Source organism: Melopsittacus undulatus, chromosome 8 (assembly GCF_012275295.1).
Source record: "Melopsittacus undulatus isolate bMelUnd1 chromosome 8, bMelUnd1.mat.Z, whole genome shotgun sequence".
NCBI lineage: Eukaryota > Metazoa > Chordata > Aves > Psittaciformes > Psittaculidae > Melopsittacus > Melopsittacus undulatus.
The window spans coordinates 1,393,081-1,412,788 of NC_047534.1; the positions used below are offsets into that span (position 1 = coordinate 1,393,081).

Consider the following 19,708-nt stretch of genomic DNA (forward strand, 5'->3'; position numbering starts at 1 on the left):
AGAAAGATTAAAACAAAACAAAAACGTGCATTTCCTTCACCAGATAAAGTCCACCCATGCACCAACCCCCCAGCAGACCCCAGATGAAGCACACAGGGTCACTCAGACGTGGAATGAACCTTGCTTGTTCGGTGCCCTTGGTCCTGGTGACAGCAGCATCACCCGTGGGTATGATCACCCCCCAGCAGAGGGGTTCTGGCACAAGGAACCCCACTCTTGCTATAGGATGAACAGCACAGGAGCACAGGAGGAGTTTAGTGCTTTCCCCCTATCCATGGAAAATGCTTTAGGGCTCCAAGGGGAGCAAACACCAGCTCTCCTCCAGGTCTGTAGGACCCATTATGTCCCCTTGGATGCTGCTCCTCTCTCCAGCCCCTTCACTGAGCAGCACCAGCTCCAGCACAGCACCGCATCCCTAGCAAGGGGAATACAGGCTGTCATTTCCATCCATGCTTTAAAGCAAACCAGCCCCTGTTGGCTGGGTTTTAACCTCCCATCGCAAGAAAACAGAGCAGGTTTTATTCACATCATTTCTGGTGAGATCTCTCATAGCTTTTCCTTTCAAATCAAGAACCCACGCTGCAATTTCCTCTCCAGGCCAAAAGGCACTGGGAAATGCCAAGCCTGCCTCCCACCCTGCGGGGATGTGCTCCCTCCTCTGACACCTCTGGCTCCCTGCTGCAGCTGCCTTTGCCCATAGCTCCTTGTACCCCAGCACCTTGGGGTTATTGCTACAAACACCCCCAATGCTGTTTAAAAGCTGCTTCCTCGCCAGGAAGCACAACAGGAGCTGGGGGTACCCAGGGATGATGCCAAGGGGCTGCAGCCACTCATGAACCCTGTGTGGCATCAAGCAAAGGGTTGTTCTGGTTGTTCCAGGTTCCCCCTGGAACCTGTTCCCTCACCTCAAGCTCTTCCCAATTCCAGAGCACCAAATTCCATAGAAAACCACTTGGAAAGGAGTCAGCAGAGCCCATAATGGGCACTGGGGCACACCTGGACCAGCTGCAAGCTGTGCCTGAGCATTTCATGGAATCAGAGTGGTTTGGGATGGAAGGGACCTTAAAGCTCCTCCAGCTCCAACCCCTGCCATGGGCAGGGACCCCTTCCACTGGAGCAGCTGCTCCAAGCCCCTGTGTCCAACCTGGCCTTGAGCACTGCCAGGGATGGGGCAGCCACAGCTTCTCTGGGCACCCTGTGCCAGCGCCTCAGCACCCTCACAGGGAACAGCTTCTGCCTCAGAGCTCAGCTCAGTCTCCCCTCGGGCAGGTTCAAGCCATTCCCTACAGGCCCTTGTATGGATGAGGCTCCCAAAGCGCTTCAGTCACCTGCTCAGCACAAGCCAGGTCCAGCCCCATCAAGCACCATGACCCTGTGCTCGCATCCTCTCTCCTCCATATGGATCCAGCATGCCTGGACTTTTCCCATGGCCTCAGCGCAGTCGGATCACCCTGTCTGCAAACATTTCCAGCCTGCCTCCAGTTCTTCAAACACTGAAGAAAACAGGAAATGATTCAACTGCCCAAAGCGGGTCAGAGCCATGCGACCTTAAAGGATGCAGGGGGCTCTGTGCAGCTCGGCAAAGTGGACGCATCCCATAAGCGGAGTGGGATACATCTGGGATCACCTATTTGGGTTTAAAATGGGTTTTAAACCATTCCCCTCTTGCAAAGCTCTGACCCTGTGAGAATGGAGCAGCACAAAAACACTCAGAGAATCACCCCAAAACGCTGTGCTTTGGGTGCCATCCCAGTGTGGGATTCCTGGGAATGGGCAGGCAGATGCAGGGGGAACACAGCAGCAGGACCAGTCCCCTCTGCACTGGAGCATCCCCTGGAATCACCAGGAAAATCAAATCCCTCAATAAATAAACCCAAGGGATAAGCTCCATCTGCACCCATACCCATGCTCAAACACCCTGCATGGACACGCTCTCAACACGGAGCCGCTGCAGCCCTTGTCAGCTCCGCTCTTCATTCCCTATCAGTGCGGTGCCAGCATTCCCTGCTTGTGTTCTGGGAAGAGATTTCCTCAGCTCCTGCAGGGATTTTGCCTTTTGAAACCCAAACCCACCACACCGCACTCCCTGCAGCCATGGATGCTCTGTGGGCCCAACAACATTCCCTCCTGCAGGAACACTTCGGGAAGAGGCTTTGCATCCCCATTACACACCAACAGAAAATGCAGCTTGAGTCAGATTCACTTCTAGGCTAGAAAGCAGCAGGAACCCCCTCTAGTGTTGCTCATTTGCATGCAAAACCAGACAGAACAAAGCCAATTTCTTCCCTCTAGGAATGCAGATACTGCCCATGGCCACTCATTCCATCCGCTGGATGAGGAAGCAATGGCACATCACACCCCACCTCTATATGCTCCATCTATACCCATGCACAAGCATGCATGTGCCAATAAAGGCTGCCTGCATCCTGACTGCATGGCCACACACCCCTGGCACTGCTGCCCCAGGCAAATCACGGCCCCTTTGAAGGAAAAGGGTTTCGGAAGCGCTGCTCAAGCTGCTCCATTTAAAGTTGCACAAACAAGACATTAAATAACAATGAAAGGCCTCCAATTAAACATGAATCCACCCCAAACATGGCTTGGGTGCTGCCAGCTCTCACAAAGCCACTCCAGCACCCGACTTGTTTTTCCCCCTTAGTTTCCAGTGCTGTTGCTGGGAACAGGGTTCCCCAAGGACATCCCTTGGCTCAAGAGTGGCCCCTAAAGCCTCTCCCCCTGCATGGATCTGGATGCTTCGGGCACACTCCATCACAGGGATGGCATCACCGATGTCACCAGCTCTTATTAATGGGGGTTTCCATGTAATTCATTAGTACATGGAGCCTCCATGCAGGCAGAACCTGCTCGAGGAGGAGCCCAACCTGATCCCTGAAACATCTCCTGGACTCACCCTGGAAAAGCTCCTCCCTGGCTCCAGCACCCACAGATGAGCTCAGATCAATGCCATGAGGCTGCTGGTGTCAGAGACCCACTCACCCTCCCCACGGACCCTGTGCTGTCCCTGTGCTCCCTCACCAGCATCCCAAAGGATGTTAACTCACACAACCAACCTGTGCCTTCAAACCATCCCCTGCACCTGACTGGAGCAGGAATGGGGATTAAAAGGGTTTCTCAAAGACCTCTCTGTCCCAGAGGCCCAGGTTTTGAGCAGAACACAGACACTGCAGGCTGCACGATGCAAACTTGCCCTCAGGAATGGCCATGGGTCCCAAGCAGTGGTGGCGAGGTCCCAGGACCATCTCCAGCCCCTCTGCCCCACAGCTCCCAATGCTGCACAGGCAAATGCACACCCCATGGGCTAAACCACCTCGAAAAGTCACACTTGGGGGGGTTATTCCAGGTATAAACCACCAGGATCAGCACAGACAGATGGCTTTTCCAGGTCTTCCAGGAGAGGAGGAGGAAGAGGAGGACACGGAGCACACACAGAGCCAGTCTAGTGGCCACAGCCAGGTCAGTACCATCTGCTACAGGAACCTGTAGGTCCCAGCACACTGTGGCTCCTGCACACCCATGTGCCAAAGCCCTGATGCTGCTGTGCACCTCAACAAGGGGGGGTTCAACCCTGAACCCCCTCCGTGGCTGAAGGGATGCTCAGCACAGCCAGGAGGCACTCAGTCTTCCACACCAGCATCCAATGATGGCACTGCAATGGGAATGGGACCTCCAACCCCATTCATCCCCACTGGAATGGGGATTTGGTCAACCACCTCTGCCCATCACAGCAGCGTCAGGCCTCAAACCTGTTTGGACCACCTCACCCCCAGCACCAACCTCAGCCTCCACAGCCCATCCTGGTGGGTTTTGCCATTTCCTGGGAGTGGCCAAACAGGCTCTAATCACTGCTGCTGGGAATTGCACCACCTGGATCCACTCCAGGCTCCGGATCGCCCTGTGACACGTCAAACCTCTCCTCCTCTGCTCGGCGGAGCAGGAGAATGCAGAGGCAGGAGCGCTCCAGCCCCGTTTACATTGTTAGCATAGTTCCTTTCAAGTCAGCTCCTGTGGCGTTTCCTCTCCTTCCACATGTGGTTTCGGTCAGAAAACACCTCCTTTGCTCCCCTGCTCCTTGCAAGGAAAGCCTCAGCAGCAGATCCCAAGGGATACAAGGCTCCTTTCCTGCTCCAGGACCACCCTGGAACAGCAAGATGTGCTGAGACAGACAGGAGACACTGCTCAGGGCCTCAGTGTCCATCCCCATTGTCTTGCCTCAAGATGGGACCTCTCCATCCCTGCACTTGGCTTCTCTGCTGCAAGCAGCAAGCACCAAGGGATGCTTGGGGAGGGATGCACAGGGAGGGATGCACAGGGAGGGATGCACAGGGAGGGATGCGCAGGGAGGGATGCGCAGGGAGGGATGCACAGGGAGGGATGCTCAGGGAGGGATGCTCGGGGAGGGATGCATAGGGAGGGATGCGCAGGGAGGGATGCTCGGGGAGGGATGCTCGGGGAGGGATGCTCAGGGAGGGATGCTCAGCCACCTTTGGGGGTCACAGAGGAGAAGGGCAGCTCCAGTAGGCTGCAGCCCCAAACCCAAACCCTAATGCAAAGCAGCGAGGGGTGATGGTGGGAGCTGGGAAGGAGGAACCCATGCAGGAAGGAGCCTGGGGCCACAGAACCACCAGAACAAGGGGCCCATTTACACCCGGCCCGACAGGGACACCCTCCCTTGGCAGCAATGGTTGCACTGGCAGCCGAGCTGAGCCGCGGGCAAGCTTTAATTGCCACTATTGCTACTCCAGTGTCATTGGGAGCCCAAAGGCACTTAACTGGGAAAGGGAGGGGGCTCCTCACATCCCCAGCATCAAACCCCAGTGCCTTTCACACCACGGGAGCTGGGAGAAGCAGGAGCCCTCCCCACAGCCCTGCTTGCCATGAGAACCAGGGAAGCTTTGGGCTCATGCCATGGCCAGGAGCAGGAATACCGCCTCCATCCACTGCCGTGCCAGGGAGCTGCTGCAGCGGGGCTGGTTTTCATTCCCCTTCCCCCAGGAATGACTCAAGCTTTCCCATTAAAGCAGCACCAGAATGGGGGTTATTGTAGCCCTGCACCCCCCCAGGGCCAGGGGGACATCAGTGACACATCAGGGAGAGACAAGAGACAAGTGCTGATGGCAAATGTCAAAGGAGCCTCCAAAGCCAGCCTGAAAGCACTGCAAAGGGGGGGGAGCACCCCCAGGTCTGTGCTGCAGAGTGAGGACATGGCAGCAATCCCACCACTGGGAATAGGGGAGCAAGGATGCTCCTGGGGCTTCCCAAGCCCTGGTCCTCAGCTCTACACCAGGATGCTGCACCCCCCCCCTATGCTGCTGGGAAGGGCTCTGGGGCTCATTCCCTCCCTCCTTCCTGCACACGTCCCACCCGGCTCCATCCCCGGCTCAGGCTCAGCCAGCACCGAGGCGGCTCAAGCTCCAGATGTTGGTGAACTGCTATAAATAACAGAGGGGGAAGGGAGCCTGGCCTCCCACCAGCCCCAGCTCACCCAAACACGAGCACATGTTCCCCTTCCCCGCAGGACCGGCTGCTGGTGGGGATGGGGAGAAGGGAGGGCTCCAGCACCCATAGGTTTACATGGATAATGAGACTCCCCCCCCGGCACAAGGGGGGCAATGGGAGGTTTTCCACCAGCCAGGCCAGGAATACAAGCGCAGGCAGGACCCAGCTCCATAAACACCCTGCTTCCATTTTTACCCAGCCACAACTCCAATGACACTGGCCCCACCAGACGAAGAGGTGTTCTGGCTCCAACACCAGTGGTCAGGGCAAAACCTCACTTCCTCCTCCAACACAGACCCAACAACCTGACTGGTGCTTGTTGTTAAAGCTCACTGCTTCACAGCATCACCTGAGCACCAGCGGCTGCTTCCTTCACATAACAACCAGGGGAAGGTAACTGATGCTCCAGGGATGAGCAGACTGTGGCAGCCCCATGGTCCTGAGAGAAAGGAGGGACTCAAACACACCTGAGCCACCATGAAATCCCTTTTGGCAGAGCCTGAAATGAGCAGAGTTATCTTCAGCATCACTGGGAGGAGATGAGGGATGCTGTGGGTTCCTGGTGGTGCTGGAACGAGCACCTTGATGTCAAAGCCTTGTACCATCACCAACCCAAACTGCCTGACACAGCCATGCCCTGCCCTGCCCTTCCCAATGCAGGGTTTAGGGTTTTGTAGCTTATTTCAATTGTTCCCATTATTCACATTGCTCCAATTATTCCCATTGCTCCGGCTGGGCTGCACTGATAGAATCACTACAAGAACAATTCAGGCTGTTTTAACAGCAAAAGACATTGAGCTTTGTGCTGCTTCCCCCACAGCTTCCCCCCCAGCATCCTCACTGCAGCCCATGGGGCTCAGTCTGGCACCTTAAGGCTTGTAGGATCCACACTGCCACCCAGCCCCAGCATCCTCTGGATGCATCCCGCTGCTTTCCCAGCCAGCAGAGCACAAAGGGAATGAGTGAGGATGGCAGGAGATGGCCAAATGATTCCTGTGCAGTGGAAGGCATCCAGCACAGGTACCCAGCCAGGTACAGGCTGATGGGGTGAGTTGGTATCTTCAGGGAGCCCCCAGCCCCTGTGGTGAATGGGAGCCCTGAGACAGGGGCTGGGGTGACAACAGGTCCCTGCACTGCCCTTGGTCACAGCCCATGTGAGGAGGAGGAGGATGAGATGTGCAATGGAAGCCCTGCACCCACAGGCTGATGCCTGCAATGGGGACTGAGCCTCAGCAGGGACCTGCCCCCCCAGGGACACTCACCCTTCCATGGCAATGCTAAAGCAATCAGGAGACATTAATGAGGCTCTTCACTGTCCCCTGGCACTGCAGGAGCAGCAAGAAGAGGCACAAACCCTTCCCACAGCCATGCAGCAGTGTCTGGGTCTCCCCCATGCCTGTACATCCCAACCTGGTGCCATCCATGCACTATGGGATGCAAACCCCACGGGATGGCTGTACCAGCACCCTGCAGCAGAGCCAGCCCCAGCCATGACAAAAGGTTCTTATCCCAAAACCTCCAGGCTGGAGAAAACAAGAGCAGGAAGGATGTGAAGGGTGGGGAGGACGCCTGATCTCCATCATCCAGCCCATGGTGACAGTGCTGCCAGGATGGGCTGCCCCACAGCACAGCACCCAGCCCAGCACCCTGCACCAGAGTGGGGTGATCCTAGAACAGTTTGGGTTGGAAGGGACCTTAAAGCTCCTCCAGCTCCAACCCCTTCCACTGGAGCAGCTGCTCCAAGCCCCTGTGTCCAACCTGGCCTTGAGCACTGCCAGGGATGGGGCAGCCACAGCTTCTCTGGGCACCCTGTGCCAGTGATGGGAAAACCATTCCACTGATGGCTTCCCATTGATATTTCACCTTTAAGGAACTCGCTGCCACAGAAACAAGAGCCTGACCTTACCCACTGACACCTCAAGCAAGGGGTAAGCCTGGATTTGCCCCTCTCCACAATCCCCAGCACTGCAGCTACAGCATTATGGAAATCCCTGAGCACAAAGGGGCCTCTCAGGGACAGGGGTGCAGCCAGGCCACATCCTGGTGAGGACCACACATCCCCAGCGGGTGAGGTTCCCCACAGCCACATTCCCTGGCTGCTGTGGGAACTCCATCCCAGGCTGGCTCCGGGGGGTCCATCTGGTGCCCCCAGCAGTGATGCCTCCGGCTGTGCTCTCCTCTCCCGGCTGTTCCTCTGCAATTCCACAGCTGGGGAATTTCTCAGCCACAAGTTGAGAAGCAGCTTTTTTCCCTTCCCCATTTGCTGGCTCAGACAGTGAAGGGGCTGGAGCTGGGGCTGGAGCCAGGAACAGCAGCACAGGCTTGGCTGGGAGCTGGGAGCAGCTGGAACAGCCCAGGGAGAGACAGGCAGGGAGGGAGGAGGATGGAGGAGACCGAAACCACCATGTGCACGTGTTGTCTTGAGGAGAGACTTTTCCAACACCATCTGCCAAGGGAACACACAACTGGGATACAGGCGAGCTCCCTGCTCCAGAGGGATCAGCTCTGGGGCAGCAGCAGGGTCCTGGCAGGCTGGGATTTATCCAAGAACAGGGGATCTCTGTTCTGGATTCCAATGGATCTCTCTGGATCCAGAAGGATGTTTTCCAGTGGGTAGGAAGGAAAGGAGAGGAGTGTGGGGGTGCATGGCTGGAGCTGCTGGAACAGGGGGAAAAGTCCTTCCCACGCTCACATGAACCCCAGGCGAGGGGAGGGATTGCTGCGGACAATGGGAAGGCAGTGGGAGATGCTGGGAATGAGCTTCCCGGAGCTCACAGCCCTGGGGGAGAGCCGTGCCCTGCTCCACCGCACCCCAAACCAGAGGCACCATTGCCACACATGTCAGCATCCTCAGCACGGATCCAGGGATAGGGGACTGATCCCAAATGGAGCCTCCTGGCCCAGAGCACAGCCTGCACCACAGCCTTGCACTATCAGGCCGCTGACCACAGCATGTCAGCCTGCCCTTTGGACTCCTCAGCTTCCTGCTGAGGCCAAGCCTTGAGCAATCCCAGTCATTCATTAATGCTGGCCCCATTCGTTACCTTTAACAACCCCGGGTCATTAGCAGCAATCCGGTCACACCAGCTTTGTGCTCCCCCGGTGACCAGCTCAGCACCAGTGATGCTGAGGGAAATCCCCCTTGAGATGGTGGCAGCTCTTGTGCAGGGCAGTAACTAACCCAGAGCCCTGCACAGAGCAGGGGATGGGGATGCCTGTGTTCTGCACCATGGACCAGCAAGGACACCGCTCCTCATCCTCCCCATGAGCCCCTTCCCTAGAGGAAGAGGCAATGGGGGCTCTGTTTAGACTCTCAAAGCCTAATACACCACATGCAGAGTGAGACACACACTGCACAAGCCATATACCCACCATTCAAGGGTGATCTTCTCCCCTTGCTCTGCCACCAAACCCACCCCATGCCCAGAGGATGAGGGATGCGATGGAACCTTCGGATGCATCCATGGGGCTCACTGCCCGCTCACCACTGTCCCCATCACCCCATCAATGGGGCACACGTGCCAGGGGGGAACAGGCTCTGCTCTGTGTGCCGGGCCCAGGGAAGTTCAAGAGTTGAGCACCAATGTTTGTGTTGGCCGTGCAGGGCTCGAAGGAGGAAACGGGGCAGGGGGAGGGCTCCGGCATCCTCCGCATTCCTCACAGTGAAAGTAAAGGCAGTGCCGGGGCACCCGTGCTGGGGTTAACCCCGTGTGAGGCTGCTTGGCTTGGAGAACCCTGCAGTAAAACAGCCGGGGTGCGGGGTTCCAAACAGCAGGAATGAGGGGGCCTCGGTCCCAGGCCTCGGCTTCACACATGAGCTGCTCCCTCCTCCCTAAACCCCACAGAGCAAAGCCTGTGCACAGAATCTGCCCACGGAGCTGAGCTGGACCAGCACACAAAGCTCTGCCTGGGGCTCTCCTTAAGCTCCCTCCACAGTTCAATCCTCCTTCATCCTCCCATTGCAAAACCAGCCCTATCCCACAGCCCTGCTGGAAAACACGGGATCAAACAGTGATGCAATCGGGGAGCATCCCTGCTCGCTCAGCTCATTCCACAATGCCCAGCTCCAGAAATGCCATGGTTTAAACCCAGCTTTAAAGGCTACAAGACCACAGAGGATGCTCCCTGCTTGCCAAGCTGGACACGGGGCCAGGGGCTGGTGCTTATCTGCAGCCAGGGCAGCCCAACAGCCCCTCCGTGCTGGGGCAGATAAGGAGGTTCGGAGGCAGCTCCACTGAATCGGGTGGTCCAGGACAAAGTGCGTTGGGAAGGATCCCCTATGATAACCCCAGAGGCAGCACCAGGCTCCGGCTGCTCCTGCTGATAACCAGGGTGCACGGTGCCCGGCACACACCAGTGCTCCCAGCAGCCTCTGTGCCCATGGGAAGGGCTGAGGAGGACCTGGAAGCCATAGGAAAAGCCTTGGCACAGAGCGTACGGAACCGAAGAGGGATCCAGGCACCTGCTTCAAGGGTGGGTTTGATCCCCATGTTCAGGCTGTCCCAGGCACCTCTCCCATGCACTGATCCCATGTATCCCATCCCGGGAACACAGGGCTCAGGCAATGGGAGTCCTGCGCTCATTCCCAGCTGCCAGAGAGCAGGGAACCCTTCCAGGCAAAGCAGGCTATTCACCCCCTTCCAACTAATTAGGGCTTGCCTTAATTAAATCCTGCTAAGCATGAACAACCCCAGGGCTGGAATTAACTGATTTACCTGGGACAGCCTTTGGCTGCTTGAGGGACTGCTAGCCCAGCACCAGCTACAGACACCAGGCTGGAGCTGTTGGCCCTTGGGAAGAGGCACTGGAGATAATCCCCATGGAACAGCATCCCAGCCCAGGGAATGTTGGTCCAGGTACAGCCTCATCCCCAGGGCAGGAGCTCAACCCACCAAGGCAGGAGCAGAGGGATTAGCCCTCCTACCAGCCCTTTGTGCTGCTCTTCTTTAACAGGATTAGTCCCTGTGAGTCTCTAAGAGGGTTTAATCCCATAACACCATGGGGGGAGCAATGGGGGTCCTGCTGGGACCATGTAGTTAATGGGGTTTACAGCAGATAGCAATGGAGGGGCCCAGAACCACATCCAGACACCAACGCACAGCAGCTCCCAGCCTCAATCCCTTCTCCATCACATGGGATGGAGCAGTGCTGGGACTGGAGACCCCAAGATTCCCACAAAGCAGCCCCAGTACCTACCGGGAATGCTCTTTCTCACCTTCTCCTTGCTCACAAAGCTCCTTTGAGCTTGGCTTTCCCAGCCCCATCACCAACAGACATCTGCCACCAGCTTATTTCACCCAGCAACAAGCCCTTGCAGTGCTTTAGTGGGGAAAGAGACACATCCAGCCAACAAACCACAGCTCCAAGCCTGGTTATGGCTTAGACACAGGCAGCAGCAGGACCAAAACACACGGGAGCCCAAGCACAAGCTGTAATGAAATTAAACCACGATACAGATCTTGCCAGGAGTGATTATACTGACAGTATGGGTTTAATTCCTCATTTACAGAGACCTGTGGAGCCGGAGAACCCTTGGCTGATAAGAGCTTCATTTCTCTCTCTCATACCCCCAGTCTGGAGCCTCCCAAGACCACTGCCTGTAAAATCCCCATAGCCAGAGATAGACCAAGGACAGGAGCCAAAACCAGCTCGATTTAGGCCTTCATTTATACACTGAGCTCTCCTATAGCGCTGGGTAAATCACTTCACCTCCCAGCCCAAAGCACACAGAGGCAATGCCACAGCCACCACATTGCACTCACATGCTGTTGGGGCTGCAAGCAGTAAAGACACACTTCCTTATGGACTGACAGGAGCACTCTCAAAGCTCATTAGGGACTTGGGTGTATCTGGCCCGCAGCTGGTCCCCTTCAGCACAGGAATGCTGTAAGTCAGCATTCACAGGGCACCTTTGCTCCATGTGTTTCCATTCCGCACAAGCAATTCCTTAACACCAGCACCTGCCTCCTTGGGTGGGAGCAGTCTGGGATGCACCCAGACCTGCAGCATCACCACCAGCTCCAGGGTCAAGCTCCTGGAGATGCTTTATGCATCCACGCTCCATAGAAGCACCAGGGACAGTCCTAGATAAGAGGCTGGGAGCATTTGATGTGTCCCTTCCTCCACAGCTCATTGGGATCTCGGGAATAAATAGAGAATCCAAAAGCAACAAGCAAAGCCAATACTGGTTTAGGGTTTCCTCCACGACAACAGGACCAGGAGCGCATCAGCATGGAGATACACAGAGGGATGGAGCCAAGCCCCAGCAGAGGCTGTGCCGCTGCCAGGGCACACACAGAAAGCCCTGGTGCTGCCAGATGAGTTTTCATTTATTTGAACCCATTTAATACTTTTCCTATTGAACAGAGCCATTAAAGAGCTGGCGAGGAGCCACTTGCAATGGGGCTCTTATTAAAGCAAGCTGCCCGAGCGCATCCCTGCGAGCAGAGGAGGGGGTCAGGATGGCTGTGCCGGAGCAAGCAGCATTCCCAATGCCTCCCATTTAATACCAGTTTTCCAATCATTTTAAGGGAAAGCTTTGGATTCCTGGAGGATGCAGAAGGGAGCATCACCGGCTGGACCACACGCAGCATCTCTTGGTGTCAGCACCATGACCGCTCCACATGCTGGGATGCAAACCCTCCCTGTGCACCTTCCGCATCACCAGGGAGGTGCAGGGTACCAAGGGTGACCCCAATGTCCCCCCACAGGAGCGGGTGTCCCCAGGAACAAAGGCCCTGGGCAGGGCAGGGCTGCTCCCGATGCTGATCTGCTCCTGCCCCCCGCTCCCTTCCACTCGCTTTGTGTTCCACTATAAATATCCCAGCAGAGGAAGTGTGTGCTGTGGGGTGGATGCTCTCCTCCCCGGGAGGGGCTTCCGGCACTGAAATAACCCCCTGCGAGCTCCTCCATGCACCCACTGCCCACACTGAGCCCTCCCTCGGTACCCACAGCTCTGGGGTGACAAGAGAGGCATAGAATTAGGGAATGGTTTGGGTTGAAGAGACCTCAAAGCTCCTCCAGCTCCAACCCCTTCCACTGGAGCAGCTGCTCCAAGCCCCTGTGTCCAACCTGGCCTTGAGCACTGCCAGGGATGGGGCAGCCACAGCTTCTCTGGGCACCCTGTGCCAGCGCCTCAGCACCCTCACAGGGAACAGCTTCTGCCTCAGAGCTCAGCTCAGTCTCCCCTCTCTTGGGCAGGTTCAAGCCACTCCCCTTGGCCTGTCCCTACATCCCTTGTCCCAAGCCCCTCTCCAGGTTTCCTGCAGCCCCTTTAGGCACTGGAGCTGCTCTGGGGTCTCCCCTTCAGGAGCCTTCCCTTTCCCACACTACCAGAGCTCAAGCCCACCCACAGCACCAGCCCTGACTCATGACACACGATGCCGGGAGCCCAGCACCATCAATAATGCAGCAGGGTCAGTGCCTGCATGGGGCTGAGGCTTCCCCACAGCTCCACTGCTGCCATAGGGGCTGCATGGAGGTGCTGATCCCAAAGGCAAGGCAGGCAACACCCACCAAGAGCTGCAGTGGGAAGGGCAGAGTCATGGGCAGAGCTCCATGGGCTTCCCCAAGCTCTGCCTGCACAGAGGTCCAGGTTGGACCCAGGGCTGGATGCTGCAGGGAAGTGCTTTAATTTAAACCATGCCCTTTGTTTTGGGGTATTTTCCTTTAATCCCATAATTACCGCATCCCGTTCTGCTCAGGGCGGGTTCATTACATCCTTGTGGTTATTCTACAAGCTCTACATTTTGGGCCTCAACCGAGTTGGCAAAGTTCTCCCAAAACATCTGTCCCACGTTATCCCCTTCCAGCGCTCAGCACAGAGCTGCAGGCTCAGGATGCTGCAGAGCACACGATGCTCTTCCTCCTGACACAAACAGGAGGGTAAATATTCACTGCCTTGATGCTGCCACACACTGCAGGTCCCAACAGGCACCCAGCACCCATCCATCCTCCTACAGAGCCCAGCACATCAGCTCCGGCACACTGCAGCTCTCCAGCCAGCAGCAGCACTCAGGTGACACTGACACTGTGTGTGTGTGTCCTCCCAGTTAACAACCAGCTGCTAATTCCCCTACATTAAACTTCCCAGGTCCAACAGGCTGCTGGGATCCAGCAGCTACAGACATGGGTTTGTTCTCCAATGCGAAGGTCCCTTTGCACACCCACCCCTGCACACCTGAACAGTGATGGGTGGGAATTGCATCACTGTGACTGTGCCTCAGCAGCTTTATGGCTGTTGTTTCTCCTACAAACACACCTGGAGAAGGAGGTGAGGTCCCAAGGACACAGAAGGGTTTGTGTTGGAAGGGACCTTAAAGCTCATCCAGCTCCAACCCCTGCCATGGGCAGGGACCCCTTCCACTGGAGCAGCTGCTCCAAGCCCCTGTGTCCAACCTGGCCTTGAGCACTGCCAGGGATGGGGCAGCCACAGCTTCTCTAGGCACCCTATGCCAGCGCCCTCAGTGTCTCCCACCCAGCAGCACCGCTCAGCACCAGCCCTGCAGCACGCTGCCCTTTCCACGCCGTTAGCCCTGGCATCCCATTAACAGCCTCCACCAGCTCCCCCTGCAAAGGCACCTTTGCCATAAAAGCAGCTCAGAACCAGGCACCCAGCACCCAACACACCCAGAGCAGCTCCAAACCTCCCAGGCAGGATAGAACCAGAGCCCTGGGGAAAGCAGAAAGCAGCACAACGGCCACAAGAGCATGAGTGTGACAGGGGAGCACATGGCATGGGGACATGTGCCCTGTGGCTTCCACTCCTAAGGGATGCAGTGTGGCAAACCCAAACAGGCACAGAGATGGGGGCAGCAATGTGGGATGGGGCAAGGCAGACCCTGCTCCCAGTGCCACCAGGGTCACAAGTGCCCAGGGACTGGGTTGGCAGCACTGCAATGGGTGCAGCCCTGCTGCCAGCCTGCTCTGGGGCAGCAGTGATTTAAATCTATCCCCCATTACTCACAGCATTACCCTGGGTCCTGGAGCACAAGGTCCTGGATCCCAGGTCTGTGCCATGGGTGCACATTGACCTCCCCATCCAGACTAATGCCGGGGACCATGCCCATCCTGCATCATGGGTGCCAGATTCACCTCCCTTTGCCTCAGTCACTCCCTGCTTTGGGCTGCACTGAACCCAGCCTCAAACCAAGGAAAGCAGCAGCTTTATGTAAGCAAATAGTGCCCAAAGAAGCCTGCTCCTGGGAGCAGCCCCGAGCATCAGCACAGGTCTGCAGGGGGAGGGGAGCTGCTCCTCTTCACCAAACACCCCCAAAAACCCCACATGTGGCTGGGGACAAACCTCAGAGTGGATCCCAGCTGCCACAGCCCCACTGCAGGGACAGGATCCCCCCCAAGCTTGGAACTGCACAATCCACATGGTCCCAGTGCTCTGCAGGATAAGGGTCAGGTTAGAGCTATGCCATTCGGGGACAGGGTGCTGCAGGGTCCACCACTGCTCCCCCCTAGCCTCCAGCTGTACATGGGGATATAGCTGGAGCACCCATCACCCAGACCAAGAGCCTGCAGCACCTCTGACCCCCTCGATACCCTCATCCCAGGGTGATCCACAGCCATAGAAGTGACCTTGGCCAGTAAAGCAGTGCCTGTCCTACACAGAGCTGGGACCTGCGGAGCCAGGAGCAAACCAGCCCCTGACCTGAGCCTCTGCAGTCACCCAGCACTGCCCTATCCCCAACCCCACACTGGGGGCATCACCCCCGGCTCCATTCCCCCTATGTCCAGCTCCAACCCCCAGCACAGGGAGCACCAAACGCCCCAGCCCCTCGGAGGCTCAGGCACCTCTCCCTGTCCCACCCTCTCCTTGGAGGAGCCCAGACCCAAAGGCCGGAAGGGACCGTCCTGTTCCCCTCGCCTGACTTCCCGTCAGCGCTCACTGTTGGACTGGAACCAGCAAAGGGAACAGAGGCAGGATAGGAAATCCCCAGCTTGGAACACGGTCCCCAGCCCTGCCCACAACAGCTCCAACCCCACTGAGCAGCCTGGGGGTGACCAGAGCCCCATCACCACCATATGCACCTCTAAGCCATGCAGCAGGTAACAAACCAGTGCCTCCAGCCAGCTCCAGAGGGAAGGAGCAGGGGTGAAACCTCCTCCTGCTCACTGGGACACAGGTGCCTTGCGCCAGCATTGCCTCTAATCCACACAGGGAACGTCTTCAGCTGCTGCTCCATAGGGAGCTCCTGAGGACACGAAGCTTTCCCAACGTTCCCACCTCCCACCAGTGAGTTCTGGGCCAGCATCCAGCCACCACCCCACTTGTGAGGTGGGGGAACAGGGGCCAAGCAGGCACTGCAGGGAGGAGGAGGAAGGAGGAGGAGGAATGCGCCTATGGCAGCTCCATGCTGGAGGAGGATGCTGAGCCCCTGTGCTCCCTGCCTGGAAGCACAGGATGAGTGCAGAGCATATGGAAGGGATAACACTGCAGAGGTGCTGGAGTCACCGTCAGCCTCACGCAGCTCCTGCCACGTTCACCCCTGAGGAAGGCAGAGCTCCACCGTTATCTGCCCAGTGCAAGGCTGCGCTGTCTCCAGCACAGCCCCAGTGCTGAGGCAGCCATGGAAACTGGACCTTTTCCACCCCAAATTCTTTCCTTGTTGGAAAGGAGTTTACCAATAAAAGGCACTTCACTGCAGGACCGCAGGCCAGGCCCTGGCCACTTGAAACAGAGCTAATTTCCTCCCTAGTTAAGCAGAAAAGCTGAGAACACATTCATCCCAGATGTTCCCTCCCTCCTGTACATAATGGAGGGGAGAAAAGCTCATTCAGCAGCTTCATCACATCCCGGGTCCACGCAGCCCTGTCCCCATTGAGACAGCAGCCTCAACTGAGGCTCTATGGGCTCACTCATCCCATGGCTGGTGACCCCCCAGCAGCTCCTGGAGCCCCCAAAGGGACACAGGGAATGAAGAGCATCCCAGCCCCAGCAGCCAACACCACACAACAACAAATGGGGCTAACAGGGTGCAGCTCACCCACTGCTCCAGGACACAGCGGGGTCCCCAGCGCCACAGCCACATCCAGAAGGCATTCCCAGAGGGATGCTCCTGCACCCATTCCCAGCTCCCCCTCACCTTCCTGCTGCCATGCGAGGAGAAGCTGTGTGAGTGATGCTGGAGGCTGCCCCCGCTCAGCTCCAGCTGTGGCTTCCACACCTCCCCATTGTCGCTGCCCACTGGCTTGGCTGGGGATGCAGCGGGGTTGAGCAGGATGCCGCTGTGCACCATGTCCTCCGTGCACGTCAGGCGCAGGCTGCACAGGTACTCGTCCGTCTCCTTGTCCACCACCAACAAACGTGTCTCCGTCTCCACGGCCTTGATGCGCTGCACAACCTGGGGAGGAGGGGAACAACTGAGCTGAATGGCAGGGACCCACTGGGGCAGCAAGAGCTGGACACAAGGACATCAAGTGACCCACACTCTGTTACTTGCAGGCATTGGGATGGGGCAGAAGAGACCCCAAGCTTTAGGGAACCCCCCGGATGGAGGAGGTGTTGCCTGCATTCCTGGTGATGGAGATGGCTCTTTCCACCCCATGCCCTGCAAACAGGGCAGCTCTGGCCAGGCCAACTCCCAGCATCAGGGGCTTCCACAGAGGCTGCTTCATTGACTCCAAGCATCAGAAATGCTGCCACCCTCTTCTGTCCCATAGAGGGACAACACAGCCTGTCCCAACAAGCAAACCCCATTGCCTTCATCTGGGGTGCCTTTCTCTGCCCAATACCCAGGGCAGGCAGAGCTAAGGTGCACAGGGAGGCACCAATGCATGGATTTGGTGTCTGGCTGCTCCCCATCACACTGGTGTATTGGCTAAAATCCATCTGCAGATTCATGAAAGAACGAACCTGATCTCCCCATTCATCCCAGTCTGTGCTGGGGGCCAGCACAGACAACAGGAGCCGGTGCCTGGAGCTTGAGATGGGCCCATCCCTGCTGGGATCCAGCTCCACACAGCACTGAATGGGGACCATTGTCCTGCTGCTGCCCGGCTCCGGCAGGGATCGGTGACTGGCAGCGGCTCTGAAAGGAGCTCACGGTGGGAAGAGCCGGGAGGAGGTGATCCCGGCCAGACAAGGGAGGAAATCAGAGCAGGGTAGGATGTGATGGGAGCAGGGCACATCCAGGGCATGCACGGGAGCAGGGGAAAGGGAAGCCACCTCCAGCCTCCCTGCACAGGCCTTCACCCCAAGGAGAGGTACCACTGGTGATGCTGTCCCACATCATCCCCAGCCATGGGGGGCCCTGAAGACCACAGAGCCATGACCCCCCCAGAGCAGCACTGGTCTCCCTCACAGGGCTCCTGCTCTGATCTAGGTCACACTGGGCAGACAACACCAAGGTTAGAAGCGACAAACAAGCCTAATGTGCAATTCAACAGCATTTATTTACTGCCTGCGAGCTCCATTCAAGGTCAGCAGAGCCAGTGTCTGCGAGCGAGGCATAAACACACACAGGCAGCAAGAAACGGGTGCACTGCACACAAGGCTGCCTGTCCCAGGCCATGTGCTGCAGGCTGCAGCCCGGCTCCATGCACCACGGCAGCGTGCCCAGGGCTCCCATCCGTAACCAGCCTCAAGGGTGCGATTCCAGCAGAGCCCCAGAAAACCCATCTGCTCCCTTTCAGATCCATTTACATGAGACATCAGACGGTGCTGCTGATACCAGTGCACACGTCCCAGAGGGGACCCGGGAGCAGGCAGCCAGCGTGCAGCGATGGCAGGAGATGCAGATGGGCAATGCTGATGGGGAAGGTATAGGAGGGAGATGCTGAGTCCCACACCCAGACCCTGCAGTTTGGGTGCTCCAGGCATCAGGGCTGCAGTAATCACTGGTGAGAAGCAGAGTTCTGCAGAGCACAAGGAAATGCAGAGGGACCACAGAAGATCCCAACCTATGGTGCAGTGCCAGGGATCAGTGCACTGGTCCCCAACAGCCACAGCAAGAACGGATCAAGCACCCCCAGCCCCAAGAATGGAGGAGCATAAAGGGTTTTTGGTGACAAGGTCCCCAAGCAAGTCACTGTGGGGACAGAGCATAGAGGTGGAAGGCAAAGCAGCAGCAGGACCCTACCCGCTTCCGAGCCATGGTCACAGAGCCTCGAGTCCGCAGCTCCTCTGAGGACAGCACAGCCTCCCCTGCGCATCCGGCACCTCGGGACCTTCACAGCCCCGGTCCAGCCGCATGATTTCCGCAGCTCCACCCAGGCTTTCACCCTGGAGACACCAACACCAGCCCAGCCAAGCTGTGCCGGGTCCTTCCACCCTTGTGGGACAAGGTCTGCCCAGGAAGGAGGCTCATGGTGCCACCGGGAGCAGCTCCCTTCATCCCTCCTGCTCCAGAGGAGATGCCTCTGCCCATGCACTGCAATGGGGATCCTCACTCTGGGCACAGCCTGCCTGGACAAGGAACCAAGGAGCCAGGATGCAGCTCTGCATCCAAGACGTGAAACGCCCTCAGGACACGTTCTGCCTTTGCTCCTTGGGTAAGGCCAGGAAAACACAGAGAACAAAGACACAAATGCTGCCAGCTTCAGCCTGAAACACAGCTACACCCAAACAGCGAGGCCTTGTTTGCTGCAGGCTCTGTCCCATCGCAGCTTCAGAGGCACACGGAGAGGCTTAGTTACTCATTCAAGGTTGGGGACCTCAGGAGAGGCCACAGCAAACTGGCTGCTGGATCCCATTGACAGGAGCCAGCATCAGACCTGCCATGGCATCGCCCTTCCCATAGTCCATCAGTGCTGGGTATCTATTTTAAGGGATGATGTTCCTGCTGTATCAATGCAGCAGGAAGAGTGATCCCAGAGCATTCCAGAGTGGGCTGCTCCCACTTGCACACTCGCACCTACTAATGCCATCACAGCAGGCACATGGCAGCGAGATCCACAACACCCCAGATGGAGCAGACACACTCCATCCCATTCACTGCTCTGCTATTGCCAGGGCTCCATCCTGCTTCCACCAGCAGAAAATGGAAGGCAGGAGGATTTCTCCCATTTCTCTTCCCTATGGAAGAGCTCTGCCTGTTTCCAAGGCTCAGCTGGCTGCCTCCGCTCTGCTATCACCCATCCCCACATCCCAGCTTCAGCAGGGAGTTCTGATGGCTTCCAGTAGGACACAGCTCCTCACAGGAACACAGCCCTCCTTTCTGCCCAGCTGGATCAAAGACGGGAA

At 57.4% G+C, this 19,708-nt stretch overlaps 1 protein-coding gene across 1 annotated transcript in view; it reads right to left on the reverse strand.

Moving 5' to 3' along the window:
- Positions 1–19,708, reverse strand: part of NHERF2 (NHERF family PDZ scaffold protein 2) — a 30,490-nt gene that overhangs the window by 9,478 nt on the left and 1,304 nt on the right. Inside the window, exon 2 of the mRNA XM_031045422.2 lies at positions 16,611–16,868. Coding sequence (XP_030901282.2) covers positions 16,611–16,868 — 258 coding nt within the window. The remainder of the gene's footprint in view (positions 1–16,610; positions 16,869–19,708) is intronic.